We start from the raw sequence: 21,870 nt of genomic DNA on the forward strand, positions 1-21,870 counted from the left end.
GTCAAAGTTATTAACATGTGGTAACTATCTTGAAGGTTATTTAAACAGATTCCATCAGCTGCTCTACATGAATTATGTCGATAACAGAACACTACTGAATTTGCCCACATTAACAGTCATGATATTTCAAGAAAGTGTGCGTAACATACTCAGATATTTTGATTGATAGACACAAATAAAAACGTCTATTTTCAATAAGAAATTTACATCTGTGTACAGTTTCTGTCCTTTTTTGCACCATCACAAATTGTCTGGTATTGTAAACTGCCTAATGAGAACTCAATGCATAGGATAAACGCACTTACCAATGATAGCGCTGTATCAGCTTAGTCAGCAAATGTATATATCCGGACAACTGATTATTAATCACAATTTTAGTAATATAAATGTTCAAAATATTTTGATTCACACTGACAGGTGCTCAATGTAAAAATCCCATTCCCATTTTTGTGCATTCCCAATCCTGCACTCAGCCAGCATCCACATCAAGCACGAATGGCTCCACAACAGTAAACAGTAGGGAATCAAGACATTTTCCTGTCCCATCTTGGACCAATTGTTCTTCTGAATAAGGGAAATATACAAGAGCAACTTTTTATCTGAAGCTGTCAAATGATGCAAAACTCCATCAACTGAGATCACCTAACTCAGTAAAAGTATTTTGTTGATACATTCTCAAATTACATTTTACAAAAGTTAATTTGTGCAGTGATAATACAAACACAGCAGGATCCCACTCATCCAAAATGGTCAAGACACATATCTACTTGAGTAATTTTGGGTCATTCTGATTAATGTACTACTTCTGATGTAATAGAGTAGTAACAAACAAAATTATGGATTGTACTTTGTACAGCATGACAAAATGATTACAGTAATTATATGGAAGACACAGTGAGCCACAAGAACATGTAGAATCCATTTTGTTTAATAAATTAAAAAATCCATTAATTATTTATACAAATCATTAATAAAACTACACTCTTTCCATTCTTCCTGACCTAATTGATTCAGTACAAATAATTCCTTTTAAAAAACTTGTCATAAATACTGCGGTATCATACAGATTACATCTTTGGAATAATCATCAATAGCAAAGAAAGGATTTTAAGGTCTGCCCAAACTTCTGAAGCAACTACGGTGAATTTTCCAGCAATTAAAAAAGGAACTTTTTATATCAATTACATCACTAAGTGGAATTTGACCGAGGAAAGCTGAATGTAGGTACTGAAGTGTATGCAACATCTCCGGACTGAATAAAATAATTCCGGTCTTAAAATTGGCTTTTGGGACCAACCTTGTTATGGATTAAATTTGAACATTCATAATATATGATACAACATGGTGTGAAGCTGGATGAACCTAGCAGGCCAAGCAGCATCAGAGGAGCAGGAAAGCTTGACATTTTGGATAGGGACCCTTCTTCAGAAAAACTCATTCAGCTCACAGCATTATCAGTTTGTTTGCTCTGCTATCGAAAAAACACAATAACGTTCTGGAACAGGCCACACAGTCACTGAGGGGTCCCACTGGTGCAGAGGAAAATTCACCAGTGCCCGATTATGTAGGTCTTTAAACCTAACCTATATTTTACTTTTCACAGAGATGAAAGTTGCCATGTCTGTAGTGATGTAGAACTGGCTAAAGCTAAGTGGTCTGTACCAACATGAACTTTAGACAAACAACTGAATTTACACAAAACTATTTTAATATTAGAGGATTGCAAAAACAGAGGTCAATTTGAAATTCATTAAATACGTTGGAAAATACATCTGAAAAAGGCAGCTGAGATGCTTCATCAGCATTGCAGACTTTCACCTGAATGGCTAACTAATCTCTTATTTTCAGAGACTGATTAATCTGTCATATATTTCCTTCGTTTTAAATTACTTCTGATGTTACAGAATTTTTCATTTACCAGCTAGTTATTGCATTTTAGACTGAGCCACCATTTTACCAATTGAGCATATCGATCTGCTGTCTTGTAGAACTTGAGTTAATTTAATGTAATTGTGTAATTCACAACTATATTTTGTTTTTAATCTCCTGATTTTTTTTTTACTCTTAACTTCCCAATTCATGTGCAGCACGCCAATTGTGAATCATTGTTATCTGTATATTCAGTCTCTGTGAAGCCCATAAATGTAACTTGCTCACCATCTTTAGTGAGGTTTGAGAATAATTAATAGATACAGAAGGGAACGAAAAATCTCCAAGTCATACTACGCTCAGATGCTTAGATGCACATTAGTTTGCCATCCTACAGGCAAACTGAACCCTTCCCCTCTGGTTTCCAAGAAAGTCTAATTAACCTTGTCAGTAGTTGCTTGCAGTTGAGGAGGGTGATCAGAAACATCCCGATACATTCACTCACCTCTATACGCTCTATACCTCATCTATTGTAATATTTTGTTTTTAAAATGCTTCCAAAATTTTTGTGTGAACAGCTCTTGCCTGTAGTTCATTCCACATATTGGCACTTCTTCGATGACAGAAAACTTCCTGTAATCATTCTAAAAGTTGCTTTTAACAAATTTGAAAAGATCTCTCCTTGTCCTATTTCTACTGTTTAATTTAACATAGTTTTACAATGTCCTATATCTAAGATCATCTCTTATGAAATCCAAAGTCCAGAGATGGTCAGGTTAAGTGGATTGGCCATGCTAAATTGCCCATTGTGTCCAGGGATGTGCAGGCTCAGTGGATTAGCCATGGGAAGTGCAGGGTTATAGGGATGGGGTAGGGGTAGGGGTTACATCTGGGTGTGACGCTGTTCGGCGGTTTGGTGTGGATTTGATGGGCCAAATGGCCTGCTTCCACACTGTAGGGAGTCTATGATTATTATTTATCTTTCTTGCAGACCGCATAGCCTATTTTTGCAAAATCTTAACCACAAAAAAAAGCCATAGCTTGATTTTACACTAGGCACTGTGGCTCTTTCTTCTACTGCATCTGCCCTTGTTTCCAGAGATTGGACCTGGACATAGCACTTGAGATGTAATCACAGAATGATGTTGTGGTTTGCTCACAGTGTCCAAGAGTGTGCATTCCATTTTGAAGAAGTGGGGAGATTAAATTATTGTCAGGTGGGATTCCACGCAGTTAAGGTGAGAAACTGCTGTTAACTGTCATGACAGCTTAATTTTCCTGGTACTTTTCTGCTTTCACTGAATGTTATCTTGCCAAAGGTGAGAAACAAATGTGTGTTCTGGAATCGGGCATTAATAGAACAGTCTGAACAGTACAGCAAAAATTGAATTGCTTATTCTAATGCCAACTGGAAAGATAATATTACCAATGATGCATTATAGTTTGGAATTCAATTAATCTTACCCTCAAACAGGAATAATATTAAAGTATTTTGCTAACAAGTTTTAATCCATACGCAAAATTAACATTCCGGCATACTCACTGGCAGTCTTACCAGAGGCAAAGTTACTTTTGCAAATGTAACTGGCAAAACACTAAAACATGCCAACGCTAAAAATTAACGAGTGAATCTGTGTAGTCAAGACTATTCAAGGCTGAGATAAATAGATTTTTAAACATTAAGAAATCAAGGGTTAATGCGAAAGGCATGAAAATGAAGTTGAGGATAATACGATTGGCTGTGAACTCATGGAGTGGTGGAGAAGGCTTGATGTGCCAAATGGCTTATTTCTGCTCATCTCTCTTGCCAATGCTATCTTAGCAATTCCTGCATTGATGTCCCAGGACTGAGATGATTGACCTCTAATGTTCACAACCATTTTCAGTCGTGTTTGGTCTGATTCCAACCAGTGGAGTGTTTTACCAATTCCCTTTAACTCCCGTTTTGCAAAGGCTCCTTGATGTCAAATGCTGCCTTTATATCAAGGGCAGTCGCTCTTACCTCAGCTCTGGAGTTTACCTCTTTTAGTCAGGTTTGACCAAGGCTGTAATGAGATCTGGAGCTGGTGGAATACTAATGTTAATACAAGTGTTGGCACTTGGATGTTGCGGCCATTTCGGAGACATGGACAGAGCAGGATCAGGAATAGATGTTTTTAGGTTCCAGGGTTTAGATCTTTCATTAAGTTAAGGAAAGGTGGTAAAAGAGGGGGAGGTGTGGCTTTGTTACTCAAAGACAGTATAACGGTGGCTGAAAGAACTTTTGATGAGGACTCGTCTACTGAGGTGGTATGGGCTGAGGTCAGAAACAGGAGGGGAGAGGTAACACTGCTGGGAGTTTTTTTATAGGCCCCCGCAAAGTTCCAGGGATGTGGAGGAGAGGATCAGCAAAACTATTCTGGGCAGGAGTGAAAAGAACAGGGTGATCATTATGGGAGACTTTAACTTCCTGAACATTGACTGGAAATGCTATAACTCTAGTACGTTGGATGGATCAGTTTTTGTCCAAAGTGTGCAGGAGGGTTTCCTGACTCAGTATGTCGAAGGGCTAACAAGAAGGGAGGCCACACTGGATCTGGTACTTGGTAATGAACCAGGCCAGGTTTATGTTTACTTTAGCAATGGAAAGGGATAGGAACATACCACAGGGCAAGAGTTATAGATGGGAGAAGGGCAATTACAATGCGATTAGGCAAGATTTAGGAGGCATAGAATGGGTTAGCAAAATGCAGGCGACGGGGACAATCGAAATGTGGAGCTGGTTTAAGGAACAGATATTGCGTGTCTTTGACAGATATGTCCCTGTCAGGCAGGGAAGAAGCGATAAGCTAAGGGAACTGTGCTTCACTAAAGAAATTGTATCTCTTGTCAAGCGGAAGAGGGAGGCTTATGTGACGATGACATGAGATGGTTCAGATGAGGCGATGGAGAGTTAGAGATTAGCTAGGTAGGATTTAAAGAGAGAGTTAAGAAGAGCAAGGAGGGGACATGAGCAGACATTAGCAGGTAGAATAAGGGAGAACCCTAAAGCTTTCTATAGGTTTGTGAGGAATAAGAGGATGACTAGGGTAGAATAGGGCTAGTCAAAGACAGAAGTGGGAAGTTGTGTGTGGACCCTGTGAAGATCGGAGAGGTGCTAAATGATTATTTCTCATCTGTTTTCACTGAGGAAAAGGAGAATATTGTAGAGGAGATGACTAATTTACGAGCAACTAAAATTGAAAGGATTAAGGTTAGTAAGGAGGAGGTATTATCAATTCTAGAAGGTGTGAAGGTAGATAAATCCCCTGTGCCGGATGGGATTTTTCCGAGGATTGTCTGGGGAGGAGGTGGTGGAGCCTTTGGCCTTGATCTTTCAGTCCTCATTGTCTACAGGTTTAGTACCAGAGGACTGGAGGATTGCAAATGTTGTGCCCTTGTTGAAGAAGGGCAATAGAGATGACCCAGGTAATTATTGACCTATGAGCCTTACGTCTGTTGTAGGAAAGATTTTGGAAAGGATTATAAGAGATAGGATTTATAATCATCTAGCAAGCAACAATTTGATTGCAGATAGTCAGCATGGATTTGTCAAGGGCAGATCGTGTCTCACAAACCTCATTGAGTTTTTTGAGAAGGTAACCAAGCATATGGATGAGGGAAGGGCAGCTGACGTGGTGTACATGGACTTCAGTAAAGCCTTTGACAAGGTTCCACTTGGTAGGCTGTTGGAGAAAATGCGGAGGCACGGGATTGAGGGAGATTTAGCAGTTTGGATTAGAAACTGGCTTTCTGTAAGAAGGCAACGAGTGGTGGTTGATGGAAAATATTCAGCCTGGAGTCAGGTCACTAGTGGTGTGCCTCAAGGATCTGTTTTGGGACCACTGCTGTTTGTCATTTTTATAAATGACTTGGACGCAGGCATAGGTGGATGGGTTAGTAAGTTTGCAGACGACACTAAAGTCGGTGGAGTGGTGGACAGTGTGGAAGAATGTTGCAGGTTGTAGGGAGACTTGGATAAACTGCGGAATTGGGCCGAAAGGTGGAAAATGGAGTTTAATACGGATAAATATGAGGTGATTCACTTTGGGAGGAATAATAGGAAGGCAGAGCACCGGGTCAATGGAAAGATTCTTGGTAGAGTAGATGTGCAGAGGGATCTTGGTGTCCATGTACACAGATCCCTGCAAGTTGCCACCCAGGTTGATAGTGCTGTTAAGAAGGCTTACGGTGTGTTGGGTTTTATTGGTAGAGGGATTGAGTTCCGGAGCCATGACGTCATGCTGCAACTGTACAAAATGCTAGTGCGGCCTCATTTGGAATATTGTGTGCAGTTCTGGTCGCCCCATTACAGGAAGGATGCGGTAGCATTGGAAAAGGTGCAGAGGAGATTTACCAGGATGTTGCCTGGTCTGGAGCACAGGCCCTATGAAGAAAGGCTGAGGGACTTGGGTCTGTTCTCATTGGAGAGAAGGAGGCTAAGAGGGGATTTAATAGAGACATACAAGATGTTCAGAGGATTAGGTAGGGTGGACAGAGAGTCTTTTTCCGAGCATGATGACGTCAGCTTGTACAAGGGGGCAGAGCTACAAATTGAGGGGTGAGAAATTTAAGACAGATGTCAGAGGCAGGTTCTTTACTCAGAGAGTGGTACGGGCGAGGAACGCTCTGCCTGCCAATGTAGTTAAGTTAGCCAGATTAGGGGCATTTAAACAGTCCTTGGATGAGCATATGGATAATGATGGGATAGTGTAGGGGGAGGGGCTTAGATTAGTTCACAGGTCGGTGCAACATCAAGGGCTGAAGAGCCTGTTCTGTGCTGTATTGTTCCATGTTCTATAATATATGTTGGTTTCTGACAAGGGTCAAGCTTCGATTGCTTCAGCATTTATCCTTTGTTCAAATTCATTATTTTAAAGAATTACAACTTTTCTCATTATTACCTTTACAACATCTTTTCGACTACTCTCACTGAAATGAGCTGTGCCAACTAGATAGACTTTACAGCCATCTTCTGTGTCAAGTTCAGTAACTGTGTCTGGAAGATTTGGTTTCCCTTGTCTTTTTCTCATCTTCATTTCCCACAGAAGTTTAAAAGCATCTTCATCTGCTGTAAGTAAACAAATATGTTACAGTAATTTATCCAAAGCACTGCCAGATGCCAGCAAAATTGTAGCTGGGAGCTGCATTATAAAGTACACTCTACTGCAACTTCAAACTGCCAATTGTAGGAGGCTGTACAAATCTTCTTAAAAACATTCCTACGAAATGAATGACACACCGAGAACTAGAGGCCAAGTTCATAATAATGCGTAAAGTTTTGACCAATTTTTCTCAGGTATTTACATGTTATTTTTGCAATGTATTATTAATTGACCTCGAAAGCGTGGCAGACTTATAGAAAAGGATATTGGTCCAAGTTAACTGTTGCCATCTGTAACAAACCTGTGCAAATGTTTTGTGAGCAGGAGCAGATGATCTGTGTGTTGATGCACTAAATTCAGTTTAACATTCTAATTAAACTCAAAATTACATTTGAGAAACTGTAAATTATTTCTATTTCCAATAAAGGTATTTGCATTGCAGTCATTGAACACACAAATTGATGAGTTTGATGAATTGATCATCAAAATTGATGATGTTTATTCTGTACAAATGAACACCTTCTCAGGCCTGATTGTATAATATCCAAATTCTCATTACATTTTGCTCATTGAAAGAAACAGCAGAAAAAAAAATCAACATTTTTATTAAAATCATTTGCTAAATAAACACTGGTAAAAGACAGAGAGGAACAGTAAAGTAAAACACTGCTTTCTGCTTGCATCCTGAAGGTTGATGAGTAAGGAAACACATCTACTTAATTTTTCTGCAACTATGAAGTGTGAAAAACACATTGCAGCCACCAACAGCGCCATGTCCTCAATCATTTAACCTACATTTTTAAAAAAAGGCTTGTTTACGTTGAAAACATAAGGTTATCAAAATAATACTTTTCCAAAAAGGGAATTTTTGCTCGTCTAAGACAGATTTTAAATTCCAAGCAACTGCAACGTGCATGAGGGAAATGAGTAACAACGGAGTACACTGAACTTCAATACTTTTGTTAAAGTGTTTGTTAAATGTTCAAGTGTTTTATTAACTCAGTTTTCCCCATTACATACTTGCAAAGTGTCAATTAAAACTATAAGCATGATTTAAAGGTTGAAAAAATATTTCCCGGCTTAGATCATTCCTGATGAGCATACTGAAATAAATGAAAACATAACCCAGAATACATCTTCTAGAATCATAGCATCCCCACAGTGCAGAAAGAGGCCATCAACCCATCAAGGTTGCAATGGCCTGTCTGAAGAGTATCCATGCAGACGCACACCCTCATCATATCCATGTCACCCCCACAATTACAATGGCTAATTCACCCTGCCTACACATCCCAGGACATTACAGACCATTTAGCATGACCAATTAACTCAATCACTCAGAGCACCTAGGAGGAATCCCACACAAGGACAGAGAGAACACACAAACTCCAAACAGTCACCCAAAGCTGGAATCAAACCTGGGTCCCTGGCACGGTGGGGCAGCTGTTCTAACCACAAGGCTACTGTAACGCCTGCAATGGGGGCCACTAGAAAATTAATGACTGAAACAACTTTGTACAAACCTTAATTTCCATGTCCTTTAAGGACCGATTTTAAACAAAATCTGTTCAACTTCTTTGTAAGTTAATGTGACCATTGACTGCACTTATTTCATGTCTCCTGCTAAAGTTTTCTTGCAGAAGAGGGAAATCTCATTGAGTGTCAAGTACCTAATGGGTCCTACAGCTGAGTAATTCCTCACCAAACCTGAAATGTCAGTTTTTTGGTAAACAAAATAAACTTAAAGATCATCAAATCAATTGTAGCATTTTAAAATTTTATCATAAATCAAAATCTCAACTTATATTCATCCTTGACCTCGAGAGAAAGTATGAGGTAATAAAATAATATTTCTTCCATTGCAATTACTCCTCTCTACACAAGTACAGCTAAACTGCTCTTGCGCAATCAGGGCATGTACTTATTCAGCCAAATGGTTACAGCAAAGAAGGAGGTGAGCCTATGATAGGCAAAAATGAAAAATTAGTTGCAGGGCTAAAATATACAAAAATCATGAAATCATCAACATTGAAAAGACGAAAGGGGATGAAGTAAAGAGGGAACCAGTAACTGGAAAGAAGTACACACAGGAACGTAATTAAACAATGGACCATCTTAAGTCACGAAAATATCTTCATGGAAATGGTATTATTGATGAAATGACCAAACTAACCCAGGTGACATTGCTATTACCTTAATTTTACCATATGTATTGTTTGGTATGTAAATATGAACGACTCACATAAGTTTTGCTGAACATCTGACATGTTCTGTGGATCATCAGCAGATACCGCTAGGGGTGTCAGACTTGCCACTGCCTAAGGACAAAGCAAAGCTATTTTAGGTTCTTTAAAGTTCTGGAAGCAGTTCATAACTTTCAGTCTTGTTGAATGCAACAGATGTTTTCAAAAAAATGCCATGCTGGAATCAAACAATATTAATAGACTTAGCAATTGCAATGTTTTCACATTGATTTAAATACTGACAAATGACCGAGTCCAATGTCAAAGGCAGCAGTAACCACTTTAAACATTTCCAGGTCACTCACATTTCAAACATACACTATTTTTGTCAGTCACTGCATTATCTTCCATGTTTTTTGCTTTTGCTCAATGCTCTTTTTCTCATCCTCTTTGCCATGTACCAGCTTTCTTTAATAAATTTTCACATTAGGTCAGTGATCCATCATTCTTTGTTGGGTTTCTTCCTCCTCCTGATCTTCTGAATATTCTTTTGTTTTGAAGATCTTTCACTGCTGCTCAGTGTTGTCCAACCTCTCTAGTATTTCAAATCTGTCAGAAGGCCAGTTGGAAACAGTCTGACATTTCTTATTCTCTACTTGCTCTGTCGCAAAGTACTGTTGTGATCCAGTGGTTATTACTTTCTGCAACTTCAAGTGGATCATGCCTAAGACAAAGTGGTGGTTAGATCCTATATCCGCAATTTGACATGTCCCAATATATTATAGTGTTGTCCTCTATTGAGGATGCTTATGTAAATGAATCTCATTCAAGACTTGAGCATTTGGAAATCTCCATGTCTTGGCACTTGTACTTGAAGTTACACTGAATACTGAACCGGTTGCCATTGGAGAAAACCAGCAGACCCTCACTTTTCCACCAAGCATGCTTTTTAACCCATAGGGCTCAATTGTACTGTTCAGTTGTTTGCTCCTAAGCTTAGCACTGAGATCAGTGAATTTATCACAGCTCAGAAATTCATCCAGCACATCTTGCTATCCACAGGACAATTAATCTTTCTCCCCTTCTGTGTCAGCTTATGTTGATGTGTAAAATTGAAGGTCATTGATTTTGGTATGTCTGGTATGGGATGTGACAGTGATGCTGTAATGGTCTACTGGTTTCCATCCAACTAACCACTTATTCTAAGTATCTGTTGAGTATGAGAATAACTCCGTGGCTGTGTTTTCTTCACGTCTAGGGTACAGGATTATTGCGCCCTCAAACATGGACGTAAGAGCAGAATTATGAAGATGAAGAGAGTGACTGCCCTTGACATCAAGGCTGCATTTGACTAAGCATGGCTTCAAGAAGGCAACAGGAACTGGAGTGAAAACTCTTCACTGGTTGGGGTCTGTCATCTCAGGTCCAGCATTTCTCTGCATATAATCCTCAGGGTTGTGTTCAAGGCCAATATCGTCACTTCTTCACAAATTACTTCACTCCAGCATGAGTTCAGAAGTGGGGATATTCACAAATGATTGCATAATGTTCAGCACGATTCACGACTCCTCAGATATTGAAGCAATCCATGTCCAAATGCAGCTAGACCTGGACAATATCCAGGATGGGCTCTCAAGTAACAACAGCCAGGAAATGAACATCTTTTCCAAGTCAGAATCTAACCCTCACCACTTGACATTCAGGGGCATTACCATCACTGAATCCCCCACAATCCAGACCGAGGATTACCATTGACTGGAAACTGAACTAGGCTAGCCACATAAATACTATATCTACAACAGTACATCTGAGGCAAAGAATCCTGCAGCAAGTAACTCATAACCTGACTCCACAAAGCCTGCCCTCTACGTGCAAGGGACAAGTCAAGAGTGTGACGAAATAATTCCCATTTGTCTGGTTGAGTGTAGCATCAACAACGCTCAAGGGGTTTGAAAGTAGTTTGCTTTATTAGCATCATTTCCTTAGAGTTAGTTGAAGGATCGAGAACAAGAGATCACACCATTAAAGTGAAAGGCAGGTTTACAGGGGATTTAAGGAAAACTCTTTTCAACCCAGAGTGGTGGGGGCTCTGGAAAGAACTGCCTGGGGCAATAGTTGAGGCAAGTAACTTCACAATTTTTAAAGAGTATTTGGATGAAGACTTGAAATGTCATAACATTCAAGGCCATGAGCCTTGAATGAGACTGGTGTAGATGGTAGTGTATTTTTGGTGATGCAGATTAAATTGGCTGAAATATTCACGCCCTCCAACATTAACACTCAGAAGCAGCAATATGTACCATCTATTAGATGAACTGGAGAAATTCACCAACGCTCCTTAAACGGCACCTTCCAAACTCAGGGCAGTAGATACATGGGAACACCACCACCTACAAGTTAGCCTCCACGTCACCCACCATCTGACTTGGAATATATTGCCATTCCTCAGCATCACTGGGTCAAAATCCTGCAACTCCCTCTCCAAAGGCATTGTGGGTGCACCTAAACTAACTGGACTGCAGCAGCTCAAGAAGATAGTTCACCACCACTTTCTCAAGAGCAATTAGGCATAGTCAGCAAAGCCCACATCCCATGAATAATATTTTTAAAAATCATAAAATAATTCAACCAACTCACCTCCCTTTGGTCTTCCTCCATTCCCAAATTACTCTTTAAAGGCAGGTATTTATCAAAGAATCTGCTGGTCGAGACAACAAGAGTCAATTTATAGCTTATTAGAACTTGACAAGCAGAATGACAAATGGACCATATGGCCCCTTGAGTTTGTGCCACCACTCTCCCGCCTGATCTCCACATGCTTTCATTCACCGAGAATTCAAAACCTACCAATCTCAGTCCTGAGAACACTCAATGTCAGAACATCCACTATTCTTTGTGCTAGAGAATTTCATGGATTCACAAGCCACAGTCTGAAAAGGCTGTGCTCCTATCTTGAGAATGTGCCCTTTAGTTCTCGAGTCTCAAGCCACAAGAAATAGCCTCTTAACTGAACATAACGGAAATCTGAGGGACAATGTTTCAACTGATATGTTAATTGCAGTAATTTAATTCAATCATTTTTGAAAATTTGGCTTTTCAAATACTTTGCTTATAAACAGTAGAAAATGTTTAATATGAAGAAACTTAAAATATTTTATATTATTTCAATACAAAACAAATAATTGATTGATTTTTCAAAATCAATCCTTTTCACTATACAACACCCATGAACTTATTTGATTATTTGGCATCCAACTAAAGTTGGTTAGGCACTTCAACTTAAATACGATCCAACAACATTGCTAGAAGGGAACTGAAATACACTGACGTGACCTATCCCAAATTACACTTGAAAATAAAATCCCCAAATGCAAGTGATAAGAATGAAAGCAGCCAAAGTGACATATTACTGAAATACTATGCGCTACCAGCTTTATCTTTGATATGACGCTTTGTGCTTCAAATTCAAATACAAGGCATAAACAAGTACTAAAATTGCCCAAATAATAGAAGATAATAAAACATAACAGCAAAACAACAGCATTTGATGTGAGTCATCAGAATTCGCATGACTAGATTACTTATTTACTAGTATCTACCGGCATCATTTCTGTTTAAGCATTGATTTCGTTACTGTAATCTAACAGACATTCTATCTAAAACGATTTCATAAAATCCTTCCAAGTGAAAATATTTCAGTATGAGTTGGTATGTCTAAAGGAAACTTTGAACCGATTATCACAAAGCATCGTGGGGCTATTTTTAATCAATTACAGGAAATTCACAACTTCACTGGTCTTCAATAATCCAACTGAGGAATTTACACTGAATTGTAAACAACGAAAACAAAAGATGGGGCTGACAACTGCCTGCAATTAATTGTTACCTAGCATTCAGATTGAAGTTATGATATGCAAGCATTTCTTACAAAAGTGGCTTTGGTCTCAGAACAGGAAAAGAATTAAGTCTTTTTTTTGTTGAGTCCTGTTTGATAGACTCATGTCCTAAACAGCTCCCATCACTACCACAAACACAAATGTTGCAGCATTAACCTGAGTGTACAGTTGGTAAAAGAGCTCTTGTTGCAGTGTAGTGCCACAGCCTCTGAGCCAGGAATACCTGGGTTGAAGTCACATCTGCTCCAGAGGTGTGTAACAACATCTTTAAACTGACTGATTACAAAGTATTTACAAAGAGTTACAGTAACAACAATTTTGGCACTTTGGCTGTTTAAAATCCGCCCTCTTACACCTCGAGGTTTTAATATCAAGTGCAATTCCATCATTAGAATTCAGTGGTCGAGAATTTTCTTGGATTAATTCCTGTCTCAAAGGCATTACCTTTCTCTAAGTGAGGAGCAAATCCTTGTACACAAGTAAATGGAGTTTTCATTGCATCTTTGGTGAAGTAACAGCTATAGGAGCATGTTAAGCTTGAGAAGATGTGGAAAATATTTACAAGGATACTGCTGGGATCGGAAGATTCAAGTCATAGAGAGAGGCTGGGGCTTTATTTTCTTGCAATGCAGAGCCTTATACAGCTTTATTAAAATCTGGAGGAGCATGGATAGGGTGAATAATCCTTGGGCAGGGGAGTCCAAAACTAGAAGGCATGGTTTAAGGTAAGAGGGGAAAAAGATTTCAAAAGAACCTGGGGGGTAATATTTTCATGCACAGAGTGGTGTGTGTATGAAACGAGCTGACAAACAAATTGGTGGAAACGGGTCCAATTACAACACTTAGAAGGGATGTCGATGGGAATTTGAATAAGAAGGATTTACAGGGATATGAGCCAAATTCTGGCAAATGGAATTAGGTCACATTGGCATCTCTGGTCAGCAAGGACACGTTGGACGAAAGGGTCTGTTTCTATGCTGTATGACTATGACTCTAATAGGCTTCTAAGCAACTTCATGTAATGCAAGGCACGAGATGAAGCAGACAGCATTAGACTAAGTCTGAGGTCAGGTTGCTTGTTTGTGTAACAAGCAACAATGAATCACTGCATTGCTCAGTTCTACCATCTCAAGTAGTAGAACGTCTGTCAATTCTTTATGCAATCATGAGCATGGATCTCATCATTCATTCAATCATTCATCTCTAAACTTAAGGGGGAACAAAGCAGGCAGCAACACTAAATCCAAGATGGGCAAATTTTTACAGAAAGGTTCAGAGCATTAAAACTAAAAGGCATTTTTCCCTTCCCTCTAAGCAACACTTGGAAATGGGCATTCAGATATTCCCTGCAAAAATGAGGCCATGAGCCTTTAACCAAATTTCTGCAGAGTTAATGAGATTTGCAGCTATACATTGCTCAATGGCAGTGGAGACTCCAAAGCTCACGAACACTTCTAGGAAGAAATTATGGAGGCATTTGAATCTATATATAGCTTATTACACATTTATAACTATTCATTTCAGTCAGGCGTCGTTAGTAAGAAAAGCAAAACGATATATGAAAATACCACATACTGCCCCTAGAACACGTGGTCCTCTTCACGTGCTGCACTGATGCCACAGGAAAAAATAAACACCAATTGCAATGAGATGCTGGAGCTTCATCACCTTGGGAACCACCATCAGTGTTGGTCTGCAAATAAAATAGTTCAATAAAATTCCAAACTTTACAAATAAGGTGATTGTTTAATTTAGTTTAGAGACCCGCCGACTCACTTTCTAATTCTCTATCCTACAAAGTAAAGGAAATGCTACGGAGCAAGTTGTTTTCAAACAGTAGAACAAACTTGCATTTGTACACTGCTTTTTCCAAACGTAGGATGTTTAAAAACAAATCAAAGCTAATGGAAGTACTTTTGAAGTGACAATTTTTGTAGAGCAAACATTGCAGTCAACTTATTCGCCACAATATCTCACAAATATAAATAAGATAATTGCTTATGTTTCTCAGTGAAATTGACTGAGGGATAAGTATTGGCTGAGTCTGTCGGAGAATGTTTCTGCTCTTCAAAATGGCATTGTATGCATATACAGTCTGATTCTAATATCACAAATGAAGTATCACAAGTCCAACATTGTAGCACTTCCTCAGAATTGCTTTGGTATTAGTCTAGATTTTGTGCTCAACACTATCGAACAAAGCATGGACTTATGATTTTCGGATTTAATTTGTAAGAGTGTTACTACGGAGCTACAAAAATACAAGGGATACGTATTGAGCACAAGGGCACTTTTGGCACTAAAGGTGATTTTTAACTGAAAGTTTTAGATCCATAATAACCAACTTTTTACTGTTTTATACTCAAAAGTACAGAGAAGAATTTAACCGAAGATACCCAAACATCAACCTTTAAGCAGCATCTTGTTGCTGACCCTTCAGTGTCTGAGCTCACTCCAACGATATCAAGCTAGCCAATTTAAATAAAACAGGAAAAACTTAATGTCTGACAAGCAAAATTTACATACTTATTACAAGCTTATGAGTTGCCAAACTCATATATGCAAATAAATCCAAAAGTTGTTTATGTCAGAGAAGTGAATGATTCTGCAACTCTCAGAAACCTGGCTAGACACAAGAATTAATATTCTGGAGGTAAAACTGTGAGGCTATCAATGCTGTCAACACATTACATATCTAAAAGAGTGACCATTCATGCACCATTAAATGCAAAAATCTGAAAGTTGCAATTTGAGTTGCTCTATTCCTTCAGCAGCTCCAAAACAGTGGTTGAAGTCCATAATTAGAGGTAAAGAATTGATAATCGTGTCTAGTCTCTGAAGAAGGCTGCTTCTAAAACTTTAGCCAACTTTGTGATGCAGATTTCTTATATTCCAATATCAGTTCGAATCCTGTGTGCCATTGTGGAACTCTCCAGGTGTCCGGCCACAATGACATCAACAACGTGTTCAATAATACTGAAGTATTCCAGGAGTTAGAAAAGCAAGAAGCAAAAACACTTGAATCCCTTCACTTTTAATTCTTACATGTTACAACTAGGATTAAAATATCAGATCAATAAAAATGCAGAACTGATCAGAGTAATCAAACAAAATTCAATTCCAAATTCAATTCAAGAAAAATTGAAAGAATTGACTCAAATTTATCTATTTTCATCTGCATCTCACTAGCTCCTGTCAGTCTCCATGTCCACCAGAAAAAGGTATTTCTGTACACGTATGCATAATGACCAATTTATTATATACTGGCCTCCTATTTGTAAGTTATGGGTCTGTTTGATGATCTATTTGCAGCATAAATGATACAAAATTGACTTCAGGGATCCATTCAGATTAATAATGACTGCATTTTGTTTAAAATAGGACCGGTGCACTGAGGCTTCCTGAATATACGTCATTTGACTTATACCAGAGATACATTACCAAAACACTTCCATCTAAACAGAGGGTGCCAGTGATTATACACTGTTTAAAACTGACAGAATATTGATACCTATTCAATCAAAATGTGCAGGTACAACTTCCCTAAAGTTCTGCTCTTCACATAAGTTTGTCTCAATGTAGGTTCACGTATGCTTCACACAATTAATTCAAAATTAGAGAAAATACATTTTAATTAATATAATAAAAATATTTAAATATCAGGTGGTTGGATTGGTTATTACACACAAGTCAGTTTCATATTATGTATTTTATTGCACAATTTGCTTTGTTATTGCAAGTTTTGAGAAGGTTGTTGGGTAAATCAATTATGGTGCAAGAATGCTAAATTGAGGAAAAACAAAATACATCATACAAGGAAACAAAGTAAGCTTAACGGCTTAACCAGTTTTGGAATAAAAACTCATTCTAACTACATCAAAATTCTGCTATTTCAAACACGGAATTACTATGAGGACTTCTATGAAACTGCCTTGCTGTGATCACTGCATGCGATTGAGAGAGTATGAGCGAAAAAAAATTGGATAAAGATCCAAGCACTTTTTCTGGGTTACGAAGTGAATGATCTTGCAATAACACTACATTTTAACTAATTTCTCTTTTGGATACAAATGACGTACTTTAACCCAAAAAACCGTGCGAGACATTACTTGTAGTTATGACAATAAGCTCTTAATGCTTTGTGTTTGCATCGCCTTTAAGCATCCTTAAAGTTCTCTGAAAAGTTTCACAGATGTAGTATCACATTAAGTTACCGACTAAGGGCGAAGCATCATCGTTAAGTGATTGAAACAAACTGTTCGGTTACTTATGGAATTCCTGGTAGTGGAGGCTTGAATCAAAACTGCATCCAACCATATGGCAGGCATGCTTCTCGTCAATCAAAGTGACGGTGAGATTATTGATTCCACGACAACGACAACAACAACGACGACGATGACGACAATAAACCAGCCAGAAAAGCAACACACCCTCGCCCGTTAGGATACCTAAGCGGACCGAAGACTTGAAGAGACTAAGAGTCACAAAGAAACTCCAACTGCAACCCAGCCAGTTGTGCTGACCACGATAGACAGAGAATTTTGCCGACCACTGTACCCTGGGAGATGGAGTTTCAATCCCCCATTCCCAAACTGTCAGCCGCGGTTACTGCTGTCACTGTGGACTACAACTCCCAGGGAGCAGTGCGGCCCCCGCACATGCGCAACGCTACGCACTCACCTCCGTTAACCTAGGCCTCACTATCCCTCCCGCCGTCCCGTCTCACTTGTCTGCGCTCTGACTTAACTCCTCGCGATAAAAATATATGTGTATACCTGCAGAGACAGAACCCATCAAGGAGATGTTTACCTCTCAAACAGCCACCGATTAAGTCCCCAGTGGAAGCTCATGCACCAGACAGAGTGCTGAAGCCAGGGTCCGTTGATAGTGGTGGTGGGTCCGCAAAGGGGAGAGCGAGAACGGGAGCGCGCCTCCTGCCAGCTGGCCACGGCGCGGCCCCGCTAATGTGTGACGTCATCTGGGCCGCACTCAACCCAACTGTAGTCAAAAGTTGTGATCTGAGATAATGGGAACTGCAGATGCTGGAGAATCCAAGATAATAAAATGTGAGGCTGGATGAACACAGCAGGCCAAGTAGCATCTCAGGAGCACAAAAGCTGACGTTTCGGCCCTAGAGTGAAGGGTCTAGGCCCGAAACGTCAGCTTTTGTGCTCCTGAGATGCTGCTTGGCCTGCTGTGTTCATCCAGCTTCACATTTTATTATCTTGTAACCAAAAGTTGGCTTTGGCTTCCCTAAACCCCTCTAGGCAACACTTTCACTTCAAGCTGGCTGATTGGGATTTTTCATTAGAAAAAATGATTTAATCCAAAACGTTCGAGTTGGATTAATTATTTACTGTGCCTCTGTAAGCAGAAATTAAATATTATTCTGAGAAACTTGAAATGTATGACTCCTTTCCTCTTTCCAGAGAATGCTGCCTGTCTGAGAGTTTCCATCATTTCCTGCTTTCATGTTAAACCTGCAATGCGGGTGATCACCCTATGGTATTGCTTGACTCACGATCCAGAGACTGGGGTGATGTTCTGAGGGCTTGGATTCAAATTGTATGATCGCAGAGGGTGGAATTTGAATCCAATAAAAATCTGCACTTGACATTAAAATAATAAATGCATACCCCCATTCTTCAGTTACCATCAAGCCAGGGGTTTAACAATGATTAACATTGGGTTGATGAAAAGTGAATGAGACAGGAGCATTACGGAAAGCTGCTATCTATGTGGTCTGGTCCACGTGACTATAAACCTACCACAGTATAGTTAACAATTATCTGCTCTTTGAAATGGCTAGCAAGCTCAGTTGTATTTATTGCTAGAAAGTTTTAAAATAAGAATGAAATTGGACAGACTACTTGTCATTAAGGTAATGGAAGTGACAACCTTATCCCTGTTCCCTGGTATGCACATAATTCATTCTCATTAAACATTTGGGAGCTAGAGCCAAATTGCAGACTAGCCAAGAAACAGCCTGACATAATCATATTCATGGAATCATACCTTACAGACAATGTTCCAGATAACATCATCATCATTGTACTGTTAGGATGGACCCAACAGACATAGTGGCATAATGATTTCCAGTCGACAGAGAGTTGACCTAGGAGTAATCCACATTGACTTTGTACCCAGTGAAATCTCATGACATGAGGTCAAACATTGACAATGAAAACTCCTGCTGGTTTCCATGAAGAAACAGTTGGAGGGCATTAGAGACTGCAAAAGCTATGTGCCCTGACAAAACTCCAGCAACTGTACTAATGCCTTAGGCTTCAGAACTTGCTGCATAGCTAGCCACAATGTTGAGTACAGCTACAACTTTGGCATCCACTTGACAATGTGCAAGGTTGTCCAGGTATGTCCTTTACACAAAAAAGGGACAAATCTGACCTGACCAATTAAGCAAGAAGCTTCACATCATCCAGGACAAAGAAACACTTGATTGGCATAACATTCATGAACATTTACTCCATCTACAACGAAGACTCATTCGCACCATCTTGTACCATCTAAATGATGCATTGGAGAAATTCACCAGAGGTCCCTAGACAGCACCTTCTAAACCCATAACCACTACTAGCTAAAAGGACAAATGCAGCAGGTACATGAGAACATTAAAATTTGCAAGATACCCTCTATATTTCGTAGGTCTATCTGCATCAAATAGACTACAGAGGTTCAAGAAGACCACTCACCACCACCTTCTCAAGGATGGCACCGTGGATCAGTGGTTAGCACTGTTGCCTCACAGCACCTGGGTCCTGGCTTTGGCTCTACCCTTGGGTGATTGTGTGGAGTTTGCGTGTTCTCCCCCTTTCCTTTGGGTGCTCTAGTTTGCTTCCACAGTCTAAGGATGTGCAGTTTAGGTGGATTGGCCATTGCTAAATTGCCCACAGTGTCCAGGAACATGTAGATTAGGTGAATCAGCCATGGGAAATGCAGAGTTATAGGGATAGGTGGGTGTGTTAGGGTGGAATGCTCTTCGGAGGATTAGTGAAGGCTTGATGGGCTTAATGGCCTGCTTCCACAATGTAGGGATTCCATGATCTGTGGATAGGCAATAAACCCTGGCTGTGCCTGCGACACTATAAATGAATGCCAAGCTTTAAACAGAAGATGCTGAAAACACTGGGTCAGACAGTAATGTAGGGAGAGAAACAGTTAACATAAAAGGTTGATGAGCTTTCATCAGAATAGAAGGTTTTCTTTTATGCTTCACGCTCTACCCTTATTTATTCTTTGCACTTGCTTAGAATCTGTTAAATCTTTAACCTTTTCCACTTTTGATGCAAGTCTATTAACTTGAAATCTGAAATTTTCACAGATGACACCTGATTCATTGAATATTTCCAAGATGTTACATTAAGATTTAATATCCCTGGTTCAAACACAGTAATGATTCAACCATTTCGTGGAGAAATACAGTACCGACAATCAGATCTGCACTGTCAAAAATATACTACTATCTACACCAATTCAACTTTCCAGCTCTTGACTCATAGTCTTGAATGTCATGACACTGAAAATGCTCATCCAATCACTTTTTAAAGATTGTGGGGTTGTCCAGCTCAATTACCCTCCATCCCAGTGCATTACAGCCACCCACAACATACTGCATGAAAAGATTTTTTCCTCATCACCACTAAACCTACTGCCTTTTACCTTTTAATGATGCTCCATGTTTTTATTATTTAATTTTTTAAAAAATATGCAGGATTATGAGGAAAGGGCAGGATATTGGCTTAAAGTTAAAATGTTCAAAGAGTTGGTACAGACACAAAGGGCCAAATAGCTTCCTTCTGCACTGTAACAATTCCATGATTGAAATGATTGAAAACAAACTAATGTGGTGGCAATTGGCTTTTTGCAGCTAACACACACCTGAGGAACTGTTGGGTAGATGCCAGCGCTGTTGCCATACTGGAATAGCTTGGTTTAGGCTATGACAATTTTGGAAATGCATGCCTTCATAAACAATGCCAGAATTGTCAGGAGTTACAGCCTTTGAAGTATCCAGTACCTTCATCCATTTCTTGAATCAAATTATCTGAAGACTGGCATCTGGTGGGATTTAAGGATGAGGTCAGCATTGATCATCTACTCAACATTTCTGGCTAAAGATGGTTGCAAGTGCCTTAGTGTTGTCTTTTGCACTAATGTGCTGTGGTGCACCATCACTGAAAATAAAGGTGTCTTTGAAGCCTTCTCCTCCTCCAGTTAAGCTACAATGTAGCACGATGTACTTGTGGTAAGGGGTAGAATGTTCAGAAGAGATGTGAGGAAAATCTTTAACAGTCAGAGGTTGATGGAAATCTGGAACTCAGTGCATGTAAGAGTGGTAGAGGCAAAAATCCTCATAATATTTAAGAAAAAATGAAATGTGCGCTTGTAATGCCAAGACATACAAGGCTATGGGCCCATATGAGAAAATGGAATTGGAACAGTTAAGTGATTGTTTTCGACTAGTGTGGATGCGCTGGGCAGAAGGACCTTTTTGTCAACCTGTAGATCTTGATGACTCTAATATAAGACCCAAGGATCTACTCAATGTTTGCACCTCCTCCTTGTTAGATCTTAAACCTCTCATTATATCATTTTCTGTTTTTATTTTTGCTAAACAATTTGTTTATTATTATGAGCATGTATAATATTTTAAATCAAATATGTCACTGGATACATGTTTGACTAATTTCCATTTCAAAGCTTATTTTCTTGTCTTCAAAATAACGTGTTGACAAATTTTAATGCGTGTATTTTTTTTAAGTGCTTTAAAGAACTTGATGA

General features: G+C 39.3%; 1 protein-coding gene across 7 annotated transcripts in view; it reads right to left on the reverse strand.

The window, feature by feature from the left end:
* Window positions 1-18,000, reverse strand: part of trabd (TraB domain containing) — a 29,679-nt gene extending 11,679 nt beyond the window's left edge. The window contains exons 1-5 of one of the 7 annotated variants that reach the window (XM_048554258.2): window positions 17,881-18,000; window positions 14,647-14,764; window positions 11,813-11,873; window positions 9,235-9,310; window positions 6,792-6,955 (exon numbers count right to left, since the gene is read on the reverse strand). In XM_048554258.2, coding sequence (XP_048410215.1) covers window positions 6,792-6,955; window positions 9,235-9,310; window positions 11,813-11,833 — 261 coding nt within the window. In that variant the 5' untranslated portion in view covers window positions 11,834-11,873; window positions 14,647-14,764; window positions 17,881-18,000. Of the gene's footprint in view, window positions 1-6,791; window positions 6,959-9,234; window positions 9,311-11,812; window positions 11,877-14,646; window positions 14,765-17,285; window positions 17,614-17,880 lie in introns of those variants that run through there. The other 6 variants (XM_048554252.2, XM_048554257.2, XM_048554256.2 and 3 more) reach the window with 6 other exon arrangements.
* Between the last annotated feature and the right edge of the window lie 3,870 nt (window positions 18,001-21,870).

Source organism: Stegostoma tigrinum, chromosome 25 (assembly GCF_030684315.1).
Source record: "Stegostoma tigrinum isolate sSteTig4 chromosome 25, sSteTig4.hap1, whole genome shotgun sequence".
NCBI classification, from domain to species: domain Eukaryota; kingdom Metazoa; phylum Chordata; class Chondrichthyes; order Orectolobiformes; family Stegostomatidae; genus Stegostoma; species Stegostoma tigrinum.